Genomic DNA, 18711 nt, shown 5'->3' on the forward strand with positions numbered 1-18711 from the left:
AACTTGTCACTAACAGATATCTCTCAACCAACGTGAACGAAAATAAAAAATAAAGCATGCACAAAACCCTCGTCTTTCAACCATAAATGAACTTGGACTAAAAGTCAAGTTAGGGTTAACTCCTGTCTAGTGACCACTCACGTAGTGAGCGCCGCCGCTTATTTTTTAGGCGTCGCCGTTTGTTCATAACTGCTTTAGAAGGCGACTCCTCCTTGACCTTCGGCTGACTGGAGACTTTCGCAGAATTTTGTTGGCTGAAGTGTGTCGGTACATGTCGAGCAAGCCCGCCTTGAGATGCAAAGCTAGCAGTGCACCCGCCAACCACACACTGGAAAAACAAAACACACAACACAGAGACGTTTCTTTTGCAATCAATACAGCTCTGCTAATTCACATTAAATGGGACAGAAGCTGGATGCCATACAAATGCTGGTGAAGACAAGTTTTCAGAAGAACTTACAAAAAAAAGTACTGTAACTTTTTTTAATATACCAATCTACAGTGGTCTCTTTAGTATTAAAAGCATCATATCCTTGAAGAAGCAAGGCACTTTCACTCATCCAGACAACTATCTAAATAACAGCAGCAAAAATGAGTAGAATGCCCACGATCAAAAGTGCCCGATACATCCACTAGTTAATTAGGTAGAGGACAAATAGATAGTGCCCCTGAATTCACAGCTGTGAGACTTCACAAAAATAAATACGTAATCATTTCACATATGTATTGCATGAGGCACACAGATAACATAAAGGAAATTGCTGGTTCTACATATGGATTGAATGAGTGGATTTTTTTTCCAAAAATTACAGCAGGTTCTCCACAGAGTGATGTGAGGGTCAATACCTTTATTTCAGCAGCAGGAGGCACAGCCTAAACTGCTCCAACAGGAGTTCCAGTTCATTTGAACTAGAATTACCGACTCAACCTGCTCTCCACAGGAACCAAAAACAGAGGAAGGGATGGAGGAAGGGGAGCGAAAATTAAAATAGCAACTAGGAATAATCAGGGTTTTTTCTCAACAATCCCCAGTTTTTCCTTTGAAATGCTTTCTTTTCATTTCAGAACTCAGCGATTGCACTTATTTTGTTAGCATACACAAATTATCTGCTTACAGTACACAGAGCAAGAATTAATCTGGCTTCAAGATTGAACATTACAACAACTTGCACTTATTTAGCACCCGCCACGCAGGATAGTGTCTCAGAGCACTTCAAATTACAACTGGAAAGTCGTTGGCTCTATTGGATTGGGAATCTTCATTTCCTGAAAGTTTATTGTAAATATTATATTGATTTCCAATGCACCATCCATAGCATGATAAGTTGGAAAATAATTCTCGTTCTGATTTAAGTGATTCGTAAGAAAAAGGCATTGCTGATAATGTACAGATTGCTCACAGGAGTCTTAAACACAGAAACAACAAAAAAGACTTTATATTCAAACTTTGTATTTTCTTCCGCTCCTTATCAACTCCCCTGGACACACATCCTCCAGGCATACCCAGTTAATACGGTCCCTTTCCAAAACACTTGTCCATGATTCAGACCTTGAATAAGACTTGGGCCAAAAGTTCCATATGTAAGTAAAAATGATGGCAATTTATAGAATTTCAGTTTGAAATCTTTTTAATACCATTATTTAAAACCTAAAAATGGAGAAATCGCAACACATTAACCTGGCTCAGTTGACAGCACTCTTGCCTCTAAGTCAAAAGGCTTAGTCAGAGGGCTTTAGCCCCACATCGGCACAAAGTCTTGGCTGATACTCCAATCCAGTGCTGGGAGTGTGCTGCAGTGTCGGAGGTGCTGTCCTTCAGATGAGACATGACAATGAGGTCATGTCTGGGGTGTTAGGGTGGACTTCAAAGATCCCGTGACACTATTTGAAACAATAAAGGAGTGCGCTGCGGTCTTGGCATGGGTTAATTGTCAAAAGGGATACACCCTGAAGCAAACAGATTAGTCAAACTTAGGAATTACATATCATGTAGATATATGGACAGAGATTTTACAAATACCTTTGCAGTAAGGTAGATAGGAATACTTTTGAAATCTACTAGTCAGAAAGAACTGAACATCTACTCCAGGATGTGTCTTTCTCCTAAATGGCATTCTTTGATAATTCGCAATTGTGAGGACTGACTCTGAAGCAAAACAGATCGTCAAGTACTGTACCTTTCAGTTACCAATACCTCATTCAGCTGATCCATTCTATGTAAAAAGGCAATACCTACTTAAATGTGTTAATCAATTGTTCTGATTAGCTCTAAGTACTCAACAAAGCACTAAATGCAACATTTGACTTCATGACCAGGCCAACAGAAAAGGTCCAGCAGGAAGTTGCCACCTTGAACTGGCTTTGCCTCCACCAGCTAAAGCAACCAGAATGCTTTATTTCATCCAATAAATACTGGCATCAATTAGTCCTTTGGCCAGGTGCTGAAGTATTAGCCAAAAAACAGATATGATTTTAGTGGATGAAGATCAACCAAAAGTAGATGCAGATCATGTAAAATCCCCAAACACAAAACCACCGTCACAATCGTACAAATCTGAAATCAGCTTGCTCCAAGTGCAGCATTTTAAGGGGCTGCAAGCAATAATGGAAAACGATAATTTTTTTTCCCAACGTCAAGCCTCTGCCCACAATTACTCATCTGCAGAAAAACAGTTATGTATCACACCTCTGTGATGAGATGGATTTGGTGATGATGTTTGTTCAATAAGTCATTTTGGAATCCTTTGGCAGATACCATGAATTCCAATGAAGTGCAATAATCAAATCAAGATTAAGCACAAGCAACCTCTCCCAATGGTAAAAGTAGGTAAATGCACAAACGGTGCACGGCTGAAGAAAGGCAACTTTCATCTCTGGAGGCAGTACAATTAGCTTCATTTCCCCAAGCTGCAGAGTGGGGAAAAATGAACCAGCTGATTGCTGCCAATGACTTACTGGTGTGTTTGTGGAGAATGTGTGAAGACAATCACACAATCTGATTCTGCTGTTATCCTCCCAGACAAAAAGCCTGCCCAGTGCACTGTCCAAGTTGAAACACAAAGAATGTCCAGTATGAGCAGTTGCTTTCATAAAATGGGAAAAATATAAAGATTTGCACAAGGAAGTTGAAACACCTCCTTCATAAGCATGATCCTGAAAAAGCTACTCGTACCCAAAGCATAATCCATCTGAGCTGAATGCTGCAATTCTACCAGTTTTTTGGGTTGTGATTATCGCTGAAGTTCATACCATCTTAAAAAATATTCAGTGTTTAAGGATATCCTCCCAAAATTGAAAACTTGGATGGTTTCTTGTCCATTTTTTGTCTTACTGGTAAACTACTAAAAAGGAAGAACTGTATAATCCAAATTAAACTATAAATTTAAACAGGGAAGAAAATGAATGCACAAAGGGTTCTATAGTAATTACAATACTTTTTCCTATTCCATTCATATACTATGTTGAAATGAAACCCGTAAATTTCTATGACAAGTAAAAAAAAACTAAAAAGTGGTAATCCAAATTGTACAAAAAAGTAGTCAGATTACAATAACTACGATTTGTGAATTGAGTCAGGTTCACAATCGATGTAAACCATAGTGAATGAGAAGTTTGTTGAAATCCCTCAACCATAACTAACAATCTGATTATCAATTTTGTTTTGGAGATCTTAATCTTATGGTTCAGAAATGAAGACTTAATCGAGATGCTGAGCAAGAAGTTGGGACCTGTTGCTCTATCTTTTAAAGTCGTCATAAACTACAAAAACCTAGCCTAAAAAAAGTTTGGTGCGTATGTTGTGAGCCAACTCGAAGTGAACTAGGTAAACAAAAAAGTCTTCAGGTGAGGTAAATAGGGTCAGTGGGTTTTCCAGGATAAATGAGCATTTGTCTTCTTATTGCAATACCTGTGCAGGGATCCCTCAAGGCAGTACATTTGTCCCAACTTTGTCCCACGTCTTCAGTGATCTGGTGGATGTCATCAAAAGTGACATTCTCTTTGCTGATCACAGCACCCTCTACAGAACAGTTAACTTCCCATCTGAAAGAAAAGCAATGACTAGATCACTGCAGGTAGTGATAGGCTGAATTAAGACAGTGGGTAGGTGAATGGTGCATTATCGTCAATGCTGAGAAGTCCAAATAAATAACGATCAAGAGGGGCTGTGGCGATTCTCACCTCCCCACTCCCTTCCCCTGCTCCACTAGATGTACAATCACTCCAGTTAGGAATGTTAAGTATATTATTTATTTGGGCCAAATGAGTGGCGAAGATGGCTAGAAAAGTTGATTGAAGAATAAGAATCTTGACTCAATGGTGGATTAGTGCAGTCTTGCTGACAGGTTGCAGAGTCGATTCATTCTTTTCTCTTCAGCTCAGTACAATCCAAAGCCAAGATGATCCCCTCCCTGTCTCAATGTTCCATGACAATGGGGTGCAGCTTTTAGCCTTCCACAGGAGCTGTGCTTAAGTCAGATCTTGGTGCTGTTGCCAAGCACATAAATGCTGCTGCAGATGCACCTCAATGTTTGTAACAGTTCAAAGAGTCTGAACAAAGCACTAGATACAAGATTTCATACCTCAGGTATAATATAATGTACATTTATATAATGCTTTTCACTGTGAGGAGGACTTTACACTGCTGGCTAGGCATCAAAAACTGCAGGGTGGGAGCTGAAGAGGGTGGGGAAGGGAAAGATGACTGAAAGCGCAGGCAAAGATGTTAAGTCTTGAGGTGGGCTTTGAACATGGGAAGGGAGGGGGCAAACCAGAGGGACTCTGGGCTGGAAATCCAGAGAGCAAGGATGGAATTCTGAAAACCTCACCCACCAGTCATGGAGCGGATAAGGCAGGGGACATGAAACAGGCCGATGTTGGCCCAGCAAAGGGAGAAGCTGGGTTGGTAGGGTTGAATGAGGTCTTAGAGGAAGAGTGGGGAAAGGCCATGAAAAGAGGTAGCATTAAACCTATTGATCCCTTAAAATTTAAGTGGACTTAACCATTATTTGCTGAAGCATGCATGAGGTAGTGATGAATCAGATGGGTTTACCATACCATTACAATGTCATCAGTTCTTTCCAATACTTGTAGTAACTTCCAGGATTGATTCTGTGAAAAACCTACACTTGTGTGTCTGCGCCCCAAAATACTATACACACAAAGCTAACTTCCAACCAATAAAAATGAATAATCTGATTTTTCTTTGTCTCATCACCCAACTAATTCATTACAATAAATTCTGAATTTAGCGCTAAAATAACTTTTTCGCCATCTGACCAGCCTAGCAAGCATACAAGTAATTTTTTTTTAATTAATATTTTACCACATTAAATCTCAATTGTGGAAATCAAAATTTAGCTACATTTTCTGGATTAAACAGAAAATCTAACATAGCACAGAATTCAAAAAGGTCAAAGCCATTGATACAAAGCTTACTCGGCCCATTAAACCTTTGCTGTATAATTTAATTTGTTTCACAAATCATTTTTTGAACTCTATAGAGAATACTTCCTTCTAAATTTGTCAGGTCACAATCTAATGTACTAATAAGTTATTTCCCAAACTGCAGACCAATTGGTTTACTATTTGTACTTTTATGTAAAACACTCCTGTTTATTGATTTCCTTCACTGGTTTGAAAACTTCAGATTTCAATTGATTATTTCAAAGAATAACAAAATATCAAGGGAAGGAACTTTAAGCATCATTTTTTATAATTATTCCAATGAGACAGAATTATTTCATTCCTACACAATGATATTAAACAGAAAATATCAATTTGCAAAGCAGTTTCGCTCAGTATCAGTATTCCTCCGTTCAAAAAAGGACAATGTAATAAGATAAGCAACATAAAGCAGTCAGCCTAACACCCATATAACTAAGGTGATGCTCTGACACAATATTTAAGGATACTGTTGTAGATGTCTTTCTTTGGATAAGTCATTAAACTGATGTTCTATCTGCTGGTACTGATCCACTAAGGTGGACTCTATAGATCCACTGCCACTATAATCAAAGAAGGCCAATAAGTTCCCCTGTGCTATGGCTATTGTTATTTCCTTATACAAATTTACCAAAACAAATGTCATTTTCTCATTGCATTTTGTGAGATGTTGCTGGTGCAGATTGGATCCTACATCTGCCTACATTACTCAAGTCAACTATGAATTATTAGGGTAAAGGAGGAAATAATTTTTGCCATAAGGTGAACTCCTGGTCATCAAAGGTTAAAATCACCAAGTGACATTTTAATTGTCAGAAGTAGTGTAAATAACAAAGCCATAAACCAAAAGGGGTAGATTGTAGTAGTTTACCACTGTAGACTTTTACTGTACATAAAATATCAACATCACCATCTTCAAAAGCTAATGAAGGATTTCTGATGCCCCAACGTTCTGATCATTTGAAAACATGACAATTTCAATCAAATATTTACCGTAGTCACAATTATAATATTGTATGCATGTGTCTTTCAAAATGGTTTTATCAGTGTGCAATCAACTATCCTGCACTAGAGATGCAAGTCAATTTGAATCAAACACAGAGTGAATCCATAAACAATTTCTCTTTAAATAGTAAATGGGGTCTCCTTGGAGCTGAACTGGCTCCAAGGTGACATGCTTGGTAACGTAATGTCAACAACAACAACTTGCATTTACACAGAGCCTCTCACGCAGGGTAGGGTCCCCAAGCTGGGGGGAAGGAGGAGGTGACTGTAGGCACGGTCGAATAGGAAGGTTTCCAGGCGCGACCTGAAAATGGGGAAGGAAGGAGCAAGGCGGAGGGATAAAGGAAGAGTGTCGGAATCAAGCCAGCCCTCTGTGACAGGATCGGTAGTCCAGTCCTGAGTCAGGCAGGTTTGCAGTTCTCAAGGGCACTGCTGATGACAGCACAGCCAGCCTGGCTCATCCGCAGGACTTGGAAGGGCAGGCAAGTCACTGGGGGCAGGGAATCCTACCACTCCACCCCTATTAATCCTGCAAGCCAGAGCCCTAAACGGGAGGATGGTCCTAGCTGGACAAGCAGCTCGAAAGCTTTCTAGACAGAAATATCAATGGCAAGCTACATGGTTTTAGCTGGTTACACTCCAGCAGTTACCCCAACGCACCTCAAGCCTCAGCTCTCATCAAAGTGCGCTTAATACTTTCCTGAATTAGGTAAACAGATGGGAAACACAATGCCAGACATCATTTATGTGCTAAACATAGTTAAAACAATAATTGCTCAACAGTAAGTACGACATTCTTATCAATCATCTCAGGTTCTTCATTTCAAAATCACCACCTTAGCAGCAAGTGAAGTATGAAGGCATTACTCAAATACTGTAATCCTATAATCACTTAAGATTTTGAATTAAATATTATTTTAGTCAAGAAAGCTATATACCTGCAACAATTGGTATCCAGAGCCACGTTTGAACCTGATATTCTGGTCATTTAATCCAAACAAAATCAACTAGTATTTTGAGAGTTCCCTGTAGTTAACTTTGAACACCCATGAATTTGTTTAATACAGAAATAATTATAGGTTCTGCTCAAATATTGTGAAATATTGGTAATCACTCTTGTGCTACCACATGTGATGCTCTTTGACATTCCAGCGCACACTGATAAATAATAATCCAAAGATAATATTCCTTGCATTTGATATAGTGCCAGTTCACGTCTTCGAGACATCTCAAAACACTTCACAGACTATATTGCAAAGTGAATTGACTGTACACTTTGTAGGCGAAATGTGGCAGCCAATTGCACGCAGCAGTGTCCCACAAACAGTAGTGGATTGAGTGACCCAATTTTTTTTTAAGGTATTATTACCCTCGGAAAAGCAATCCGCCATGTGGAGTAAGTAAACTTGCCTGACATTTCACCCTGTCCGGAAATCGAACCCAGATCCCCGCACTTGCAAGGCGAGTGCTCTAACCAATACGCTTAACTCGAATAATCATTTGATAAAGAGAGAAAACATATTTTCCTTCATTAAAATTATATACAATCATGAGTGAGCCTTTGCTGATGATGTTGCACCTACCTTAAACGGCTTGTCTCCACTGTGTGTAAGCATGTGTCTCTGCAGCCAACTCTGACTAGTGGATGGCGTATTGTACACTTTGCAGCTTTTCCAGAGACAGACAAATACCTGAAAAACATAGAAAGCTGACTTTTTTTTAAAATACTACTTAGTTGCACAGCAGCTAAATATTTTAAAGTAAATTTTTCATGGATTTCTGGGTGAATTTGTGGATCAGGAAAATGTTGTCAGGCCGCTCAATGAAACAAACAGTCCACTTTGAACATCCAAGATCAGCTGGAGCAATCACGCCAGGTAGATCACAGCTATTTAGAGCTTTACTGCCCCGCCACACAGGAAAACTCCAAGCACCTCTATTGCATCCAAATTATCCACCTCCCACCCCACAAAAAAAATCAACTAGAAACTGGGCCGAGAGGGATAAACAATATCCTTAAATTTGATATTGAGCCGTTCACATCAGGAGGACACTTCAAGGCGTATCACAGAATTTACTGTAAAGTGTAATGACTCTGTTTTTGTGAGGAACTCATAAACACAGGATCAAACACATTCCACTTGGGATCGATAGAGCTGGAACACATTTATTCCACTAGTCTGGGCTGGATTCAAGTTTTATCCTCAGAGGTGAACGGAACTAACTCATTTTCTCACAGTAAAGTGACAGCAACATTATAAAAGACTTGCACATAACGAAACATCAGTTTCAAGTCAATCTGCTATGTTGTGAAGTTGTTGTTCTCAACCATTCTGCCCATGAGACCAATGAAAAGCTAGGCAACTCTTCACAAGGACGGGAACCTTAGAGAGTGATGCTCCTAGCAGCTCAGAGGCTTGTGAACATTTGGGAGCATGGCTCTGTTCTGGCTCTCAGGGACTTTGTGGCTTGGGAAGAAATTATTTCTTTACACTCAAAACATTCAGTAACTAAACAGAACTAAACAGTATCTGAACTTTGAGGACAAATGACCACCTTAAACCACTAAGTGTAGCTTTTGACAAATGAGAAGCATCACTTGTGGTGCATCAGTCTGACATTATGACCAGCCAATTACAACTAGATTAATTATAAAAACGCAATCAAATAGAAGCCCTTAGAAATGAAACTCAGCAACATTTTTAACCGTGCACAAGAAAGAATATCTCCAAGCAATTAAGTTCTAACATGATTTTAACATTCATGTTACATGAATAATGAAAAAAAACTGGGCACTCCAGTTTCAAAATATGAATGAAGAAAAACACAAACCCCTCCACGCTGTCCATCCACGTGTATTGAACGAATGTGATCTGCCAAGTCTGGACTGGAGCTGAAGCTGGCCTGGCATTGATCCCAGCAGCAGTTGTAAATAATATTCTTTCCTGATGAAGTGGTGCTTCCATGGCCATTGATCAATGCAGGAGTAGAGCGTCCACTAGAGATAGTACTGTCCATATCCATTAAGGTACTGCTGATACTTTGAAAATAAAACACCAGTTTCAATTATGTGAAAGATATAATCACTCTACTATGATTAATGAAAACAGTAAATTAGACATTCTGAATTTAGCAGACATGGAGGTTTACTCACTATGCAAAAAAATGTCCTATACAGGCACAGATCATTTTATATGCTGGAGTGAAAGCAGATAAATCACGTAGCTTACCATGGGGAGCACTGGCTAACGCCATTCTACCCATAAGGGCACATAGAGCATTGTACACCTGGCCTCCAGCAGATCAGTTGGCCTCCTGGGCTAAAAAAAGACTACTTCTGAATCGTTTGGTCATCCCTGATATCACCTCCTGCACATGGCAGTGCGTTGCAACATGCACATTATGCAAATAAAGTGGGAATGATGTCACTTTATGCATATGGACAGTTTATGTAGCTCCTTTCACATTGGGAGAGGTCTCAAAGCACTCAACAATGCTGCAAGCATCGCTCACGTTACTTCGCAAAGGAAGTGTTAATAGAGCTTCTTGTGCATAGCACACATGTGAAGAGACGTCAACCGTGACCCGAGACCCAGAAGTCTAGCCTTTGTTTAGCACTTCAGTTATAACACAACCTCTGAACCATTGGGACCAGAGGGCAACGTTATAATGAGATTCCCCTATTTCTCCCTTTTAAATAATTCCAATTGTAATCTAAAGCCTTCTGGGCAAACATGTTTGTGGATTCATTTTTACATAAACTCAGAATAAACCAGTAGTACTCCATTCAAACAATTTTCAAGAAGCAAAATGTATTGCAGTACGTACTGAAACCTTCAATTGTGACTAATATTTTCTCCACCATTTACTTGTACTGTGTTTAAAGGTAAAATCTTAACAGACGATAAAACCTGGACTTTCCCATCTATGCTCTTTCATGAAAACTATGCAATAGTTACAATACAGGTTAAAGAAAAGCACATTTGAACAGCATTCAATATCCCTGACATATGGTTTGTACAAACAGAAAAGAGTTAATCCTAAACAGATTACAGTATTTCCCTGTCAATATGTTCATTGCCATCCAAAAGTTGTGCTTGTATAACAAGATTATTCAGATAAATAATTCTAGGGAAAAATAATCCTTCTGAATTTGGAAAACATATTAAGCTTTTCAGAAGTTGGTTTCATGGCAATGTATGGAATAACTGAAGATATAAACAAAATAAAACCCTTTAATTTTAGCTTGATTGATTTCCATTCGGTTTTAAATCAGCTGATCTCAGACAGCTAAAATAGCGTCAACTACAATTTGCTTCAGAGTACAAAATGGGAAGATTAGCTAGGATGCTTATTAACTGGCCTTCTGATCAGCAACCTTGGCTAGAGGTGTTTGTCATTGTTAGACACAAACACCAATAAGCTTATGTGCGCCCTCAAAACAGGCATTAAAGCCATTTGGTTGAGATACTCATCAGAATATAGAACGGGAAAGTAGTCCAATGCATATAGAAGAGGAAGTCATGACCCAACTGTGCAGCGCCTTGGGACGTCCTCCTGACGTGAAAGGCGCTTTATAAATGGAATTTTGTTGTTGTTGTTGAAGTGAGAAAATTTGGCGAAGAGAATTGGACAGAGAGGGGAAAAACATATTTTATATTTAGTTCTTCAGACCAAATTTTTGTAAGCAATCAAAAACAATTGTATTTCCTTTCAATTTTAAAACAGCTTGCAGAATACAGGGCAATCTCAGAATTTATTCTTCTTGGTCAAGAGCTCAGAGGCAAAGCGTAATAAAACAGCTGACTTCTGGGTTGTCAGGTTGCTGCTGAAGTCACTCCCTGAATATAAACTGTGAAAATGATGTCCACTTCCTTCAAAAAGTGACTTAAATGGTACTTTCTCTGCCTAGCATCAACACACAGGGAGTGGCATCATTGGCGAACTGGCAATAACAACAAATTACATTAGTATAGCGCCTTTCATGTCAAGAAGGCATCCCAAGGCACTGAAAATTTGGAAGTTGGTCATTCTAGGCCAGGAAGTGCTGGAAACTGGGTGTAATGCATAGAGTTCTATCAGAAATACTCTTATTTTTTATGAAGTACACAATTAGAATTTGTTCTTAGAACAGCTGTCTGAGCACACATCGGAAATGACTAATTGGAGCTCTGTTTGAGTTAAGTATAATTACTACCGCACCAATTAAGCACATTATTAATGGCCTAATCCAAAAGGATTGACAGTACCTATGAACATATCTGAATCTTGCAATCTTGATTTCTCAATGAAGTGCTTCAATTACAACTTTCATTTTTGTCTTTAATTCTCTGTCATATTCTGCTATGACCTGTTGCTGTATCAGCATTCAGTCAATTTACCCAGTAGTCTGTTGTTGCCTATTGCTTGGGAGTCAAGATAGCAGATACAGGGACAACTCCTAATGCACTGGCAATGCTCTCTGCACTTGAACTTGTCCAGCATTACTCACACAAGTCTCTGTTCGTAATGTAAAACATTAGCCTTCCCTTAAAAAAAACTAATAAAAATGCAATATGATGAACTACGAAATTAGTCAAACCGACATCTTATGATGAACCTTTATTTAAATTTTAATTTGAGGCTCCAATTTTAATTTTCTGCAGCGCAACATTTTATTTGTAAATGTGGTAAAGCATGACAACCTGATTGAATTTTTTTGTCAGTGCAAAGCAAGCTCGATTTCCTTACTAGAGTTCTTGGTCATACTTCCACCTTCTGGCAGACAGCCAAAAGCAATAGCCAGTAGCTGGGGAGTAGGTCCACTTTTCTAAGTCACATGGATGTGTTGTGTGGGGCAGAGTAAGAAACAAGACAACAAATTGGGGGGGGGGGTGGAAGGATTAGAAATGGAATGAGCACTGGATTTAAAACAGATTGCAACACTGAGAATGAATGCCAACCTCAATTAACAAGCTGTTCCCTGATATTTTCAGACTACTTTTGTGAAGAATGAATAAATTGAGGATCAGTTGCAAATTGATGTTTACACTCGATTATCCACAATGTTAACCCTGTAATTAGATTTTGGATCATTCCTGAATAGATCAATGAGAACACAAACTACGTTAAGTAACAGAAGAATCAGGTCTGGTCTGTTAAAACAGCAGCACTTGTATTCCCATTTCTGCAATCATTGCTGCATTTCATAGGATTTTAACTGGAAATATAAAGAGGAAAATATTTTGCAAGATTAACCAATTTACGATACTAATAAAAAGTATGAAACAGTTATACACAAGATCAAGAACTTCCAACTTATTTTGTTGTAGTAGGCATACTGCTCTTTTCAGGTCCGAGGACAGTAGTAAAAGAGGAAGAGTTAAAACGGTTGATAAGGGAGTGAAATTAGCAGCGAAATTAAACAGCAGTAAGAAGTGATGGCCCAGAAGTGGTCAGAAGGAAAATAGAAGCAGCAACAATAAAAAATTAAAAAAAATAAGATTAACAAAAAGTGCTGTGTAGATTCATGGGGAAAAGCATGAAAATAAAGTTAGAATTTTCTTCATTTACACTGCTTTATAAATAACCATACAGGATATCTGATCATTATATTGGTTCCAAAGGAAAGATGAGAATGTACAAGTATCAGTTAGACTGAAGAGTTCTGCGAATTCAAAGGAAAAGTTAAACTATTCTGCAGTTATGGAAGTCAAAACACTTTGCGGGATGGAATTTTTTTTCCAAAGTTGCGAAACTATATTTCATTAGTCATAGGTGGATAAAAAATGGAAGTAACATCTTGTGTCTTAAAATGGAGTTTCAATAGTTCACAAATCTTAAGCAGTGTTGAAAGCGGCGGAAAGGCATTCTGAAAACATTGTTGAAGAAGCAATTAAAATAACAAAAACAGGTAAAAACTATTTCAATAAATAAACTACTAATCATAGCAACCAATGCATACAATAATAAAAATCAGAGTAAAAACAAATCTCAACATTTTGTACTCCCTAAAGCTACTTCATCTGAAGATTATAATTCAGGCGCTTTGTCCTGAAGTTGCCAATGAGAATGGAAGTGGAATGTTTCACCGCAGTTCAAGGAATGCACTAATGCCCAAGATTTTAATCCTTGTATCTAATATAGGAGACATCAGGAGGATGTCTCAAAATGCTTCGCAGAATTTACTGTAAAGACTACCCTGTAGGAAAACACAGCAGCCAATTGTATTTGGGGCATTGTTGGCCCGGACACCGGGAGAAACTCCCTTCTCTTTTTGAATAGTGCCTTGGGATCTTGATAAACGCCACCTGAACAAATAGACGAGAGCCTCAGTTTAACGTCTCACCCGAAGAACAGCAACTCCATCAATACACCGCACCCCAGCTCTGTATCGACTGCAAGCTCAAAGTCCCGATGTGGGACTTGAACCCACAACCTTCTGACTCAAAGGCAAGAGTGCTACCAACTGAGCCGAGCTGATGACAAAATTAAGGCTGTTACTAAAAATCCAAAAGGAAAAGTCCTCAATTTCAAAATAAATCTTCAGTTTAAAGATTTCCGTTCCTTTTCAATCAACTGCAGCCCAGTTGCTGAATGTTAAGGTGCAAAATCCAAACACACCGGACAACATTTGACATCAAGATACCATTTGCTGGGCAACAAGATCAACCTATTTGAAGTTATGAGCTAGCAAATGTCTTTTGTACATTATGAGGCATAATAGGGCACAGCAGGAGGCAATTGTAATGATGCCAGATGTCTCAAATTGGCGTTCACGGTTCCTGAGAGCACTGAACTTTCCTATAAACTAAAGCATGCTTGAACAACCCCATTTCAGCGAGGGATGGTTAACTGCTTTTGAACTTCTACATACAAGCTGACGACATCACAAAGAGAGCTCGCAGGCAGCTGAAGCAATTCATCTCTGGTGTTCTCTGGTGTAACTCACGTTCAGGATTAACAGAGATCCAGCTCAAGAAAAGAGAAAACAGAGAAAGGAGTTTCTCCCTGTGCTCTGTCCACCAATTCTCCAAAATAATTGGTTATTCATTTTATTGCTGTTTGTGGGGCTTGGTGTGTACAATTTGGCTGCTGTGCTTCCATACAAAGCCACAGTCACTATGCTTTATTATATTAATTATTAACTTATCTGAGAAGTATTTTGAAGCAATGTCATAGATTATATATAGAATGCAAGGATTATTACTAACAACCTAGGTATGCTCTTCCTGACAGGTTCCATCGATGCAGTACACATTTCTAGTATTTTTTCCCCTAACATGCAGCAACTTGCAAATATTTACATTAACTTGACAGTGATCAACTCAAGTGCACCTCTGTAGCGTTCTGTTTTTAAGATCTTAACTGTTGTCACCGATTCTACAATTGCCACTTCACCTTTGTGTCATCTGCAACTTTAACTAGTAAACCTGCATTCTTTATGCATATTAAAAAGAAAAGTTCTCAATATGCATTAACAGACACAATAGAGTACATCTTACTTATAAAAATAAAAAAATGCTTAACTAGTAATCATTTCCCACCTATGGGAACTATTTTACCAATACTAAAAATGGTCATAGCTTTTTCAAATTTCAATCTGTCTAAGCTTCAAGTATTCCACGTTCTCTGCCTTCCTGCTCCTCCAAGGTGTTGTTGAAATCAAACTTTAAAATGTGTTACACAGCTTTTGATCCAACTAATTTTTCCTTGTATATTAACTAATTGGAACTCTTACATTCCTTGGTCTTCCTTTCCTATTATATCTACAAGATTTTAAAACTCAAGCCGAGTATCCAACCACTTCTAAACTTATGTGCTGCTCTGATAGTATTTTCAATCTTGAAGGTGTACTGGACCTTGGATCTTCACATCGGGCCTCATAAAGAAAACTATTCACTCCAAAATACTCTGTATTGTCTCCTGGAGAGCTGTAGAATGCCTTTTTGTAAGCTTCTTGCACAATTAACTTTTCACATTTTCAGTTCCCAGTTTACGCTGGTCTTCATAATAGGCTTGCTGACTGCCTTGTAAGCACTAATTTGTTCTTTATAAACAGTTTCAGCCAGTAAGTAATTACTTTGGGTAAAACGTTTATTGGAACTCCGTACGTTAATGCAGAGGTGTTTTTCCACCAAGTCTTTTAGTAATCCCAGTTCCCATGCTCTTGAGTTTAGCTGCAAATAAGAGACAATGACATTTCATTTGTTCTATATCCTGACCGTTTATATACAGTCTTTGTACATCAGCCAAAGAAAAAGTGATCTGGCCTGGAAACTAAAGATACTGGCTAGTGCAATAATAAATCAGGCAGATTTGTTGTGAGTTCAAATCTGAGATTTTAGCAAAGGTGTCACTATTAATATCAGTGACCCTTGGCTATGGAGGGAAAAAATAGCCAAAGTTCCCACATCTGATCACTAGTGCTTTGAGATGTCTCAAAGATATGATAACACGTTATATCAAATATAAGGATTCTTATTAACTAGAAACATTTTCTGAAATGTGCATTTGTGTACGTTTTGGTGGATAGTTTGGACTTGGCAGTGATAACTTCGTAGTCAGATATCTTATCAAAACTTTACATAAAGATGTTCATATGAATTTTAGCCACTTGGGATAGGTATAGGAGGGGGACTTTGGAACAGTAACCCAGTAGAAGGATAAAAAGAGTTAAATATCTTCAGGAGAGGAGAAAATGGATGCCTTGAGGCAAGGGGAATTCCTTAAATAAAATTTTGGAAAATCACTATTTTTGGTATCAATTAAGAGGGTTGTAGCAGCTCCAGTAAAAATTTACACTGGGAGATAGCATTTTTATACCTCTTCATTTAAGCTTATTTCAAAAATATGTAATGTAAAGCAAGAGCTTTTCTTCCACTTACCATTTCATATGACAGCATATAAATAATTCTATTCAACAACAACTTGCAATTATATAGCACCTTGGAGCGTACCCCATCCTGCCAGCTTCACTACAGGGGGTCGGGCCTTCAGCCTTTCTGCCCCCACTCTCTGGAACTCCAACCCAGAGTCCTCCACCTCCCCTACTTCAAGGCCCATCTCTAGACTTTGCTTTTTGAACGTGCCTTCAGTCATCTTCCCTCCTCCACCTCATCGCAGTCCATCACTCTCTGATTCCAACCCACAGTCGGGCGTAAACTCCTCAATGTCCAGTGCCTTGGGACGACCTTCCAATGTGAAAAGTGCTATATAAATACAATTTGTTGTTGTTGTAGAATAAGGCCAAGATAAAAGAAATGCATTGAGCTTATTCATAAACATTAAGGTCTCTAATAAGTATTTACCAGTAAGCCAAATCATCCGGTTGCCTAGTAATCTTGCATCATAATAAAATTATTGGCTTCTACTTTAGCATTCACTGCTACTGCTGCAAATTTCTCTGAATTTTCCACTTTCACTGGGTTTAATATGATACCAATGATCTCAATTGCAAACATNAAAAACCCTGCTAACAAATAAGAGCATCTGGGTTTGCCCAACTTCAGCAATCATTTTCTCAGTTATCTCAAATAGGATACTCTCTTTTAAAAAACTTTTTTAAAAAGAGGAACACATTGGTATTAAAAAGTCAATGGGATTATTTAGTTTATTCTGACAATAAAAATATATGAATTAAGGGATACAATCTGCAATCCTGCTTCAATGCTTTAATCAGCAGCTAAGAGTCAGCTTCAGCAAGGTAATTTGAAAATACCTAGCAATGTTTTCATAGACAAAGTTGTTTTTCCACCAGATGGGTTGTCAATAATAGACCTATAGAAAAATAGCCATGTTATTAAATAGTTTCTTAAGCAAAACTTATATGCATTAATTTAATGGAACAATTGGACTGCTGCTCTAATTTCAGCATGTTCTAATATTGTCATTTATTTTAACCACAAGGAGAGTGGAACAAGTGAATTAAATACCCGTGGGGACATCAAGAAGTGGCCTATTGAACATTCGTATTAGTTTAGGCGGTTTTAAAGCAATGTTTTGTTTCCAGTAGCCATTAGTCGAGAAATCTTCAATCAAGAAAATGTATTTGTTCAGCCGACCATAAAGATTGGCCACCACTGTTTTAACCTCTGAAGTCTGATTCAAGTTGCATAGTAGAACAGTTTCTTTCATTGACCGAAAGCAAAGATTGCATCAGAAATACAGTAGGCGTGGGCATAGTTCCTAATCAATTTGCAACTTTTCTTAAGCAACTGAGGAATGTCTTGATCACTTTCTCCAGAACACTGCATATCGAACCTCTAAACAGCTTACTTACCATATTTAAAAAATATGAAATATGACATGTCTTGCATTGGTTTCACTATAAGAGTTTTTTTCTTCACAAAAAATCTTTCAACACAATTTCTGATTGAATCACCTCACATGCAATCTGTGAAGACAATGTTCCATCCATTTTGCTTACACATTCTGTCAGCTAATTAATTTCCCTTAAGATAAACAACATCTTTGATGGTTGTATCTGTACCATCAATGATAAGGTACTATTTCTCCTGCTATACATCTAATTATACTGAAACATCAATAATGATTTAGGAGGGACTTCATTTTCTTCAGAAAGATTAAACTGAAGCTCCATCGTTCGACAATAGATGGGAGAATTAATCTTTGACCCTCCAGTGAGAAACGAAATCCAGAAAACTTACATTAATAAAAGCTTTTCTTTCAATATTTAACAGTTGTCCAGCAGACAATTTTATGTTTAAAAGTTGGAACTCTGCATCTTTATTACCATAGAAGGCAGTTTGAAATACTGTTGCCATAGATTCTTTGAAATGCATTCAAACAAACATTACTTTTGTAACAATTTCTAAGTGAATGCATTTGTGGGGTGAAAGCCTTCTTTAGAATAAGATACAGATTACAAACAATATCAATTTGAAATGAGCAAACTTTCGAATTTTGCATTTGAGAGCTTTCAACCTTGGTAAGGGTTTGAAACATCCCAGATGAGAAATTCTACCAATGTTTAACATATAAATCCAATGTAACTGAGATTGCAGAAGATATGAAATATTCCTAAATGTTTTAAAATTTCTAATTCTACATTAATTAGTTTTGAAAGCCGAAAGGTAACAATATTCATTTTGGAACGGATTATTCAAAACACTTGCTTTATCTTTTGTTAAATTTCAAGATGCTGTATGTTATTAAAGTATTCTTTATATGTCAATGGCACATATATCAAAAAGACACCTTATTAGAAAACAACAGCCAACAAATAATCTTTGTTTACACATTCTATCACAGGTCTGGGGAATC

At 38.0% G+C, this 18711-nt stretch overlaps 1 protein-coding gene across 1 annotated transcript in view; it reads right to left on the reverse strand.

The window, feature by feature from the left end:
• aebp2 (AE binding protein 2) overlaps positions 1 to 18711 on the reverse strand; it is a 37413-nt gene that overhangs the window by 14336 nt on the left and 4366 nt on the right. Inside the window, exons 2-4 of the mRNA XM_042335027.1 lie at positions 9280 to 9487; positions 8031 to 8138; positions 142 to 328 (exon numbers count right to left, since the gene is read on the reverse strand). Coding sequence (XP_042190961.1) covers positions 142 to 328; positions 8031 to 8138; positions 9280 to 9487 — 503 coding nt within the window. The remainder of the gene's footprint in view (positions 1 to 141; positions 329 to 8030; positions 8139 to 9279; positions 9488 to 18711) is intronic.

The sequence above is a fragment of the Callorhinchus milii genome, unplaced genomic scaffold (assembly GCF_018977255.1).
Source record: "Callorhinchus milii isolate IMCB2004 unplaced genomic scaffold, IMCB_Cmil_1.0 Scaffold5, whole genome shotgun sequence".
Lineage (NCBI taxonomy): Eukaryota > Metazoa > Chordata > Chondrichthyes > Chimaeriformes > Callorhinchidae > Callorhinchus > Callorhinchus milii.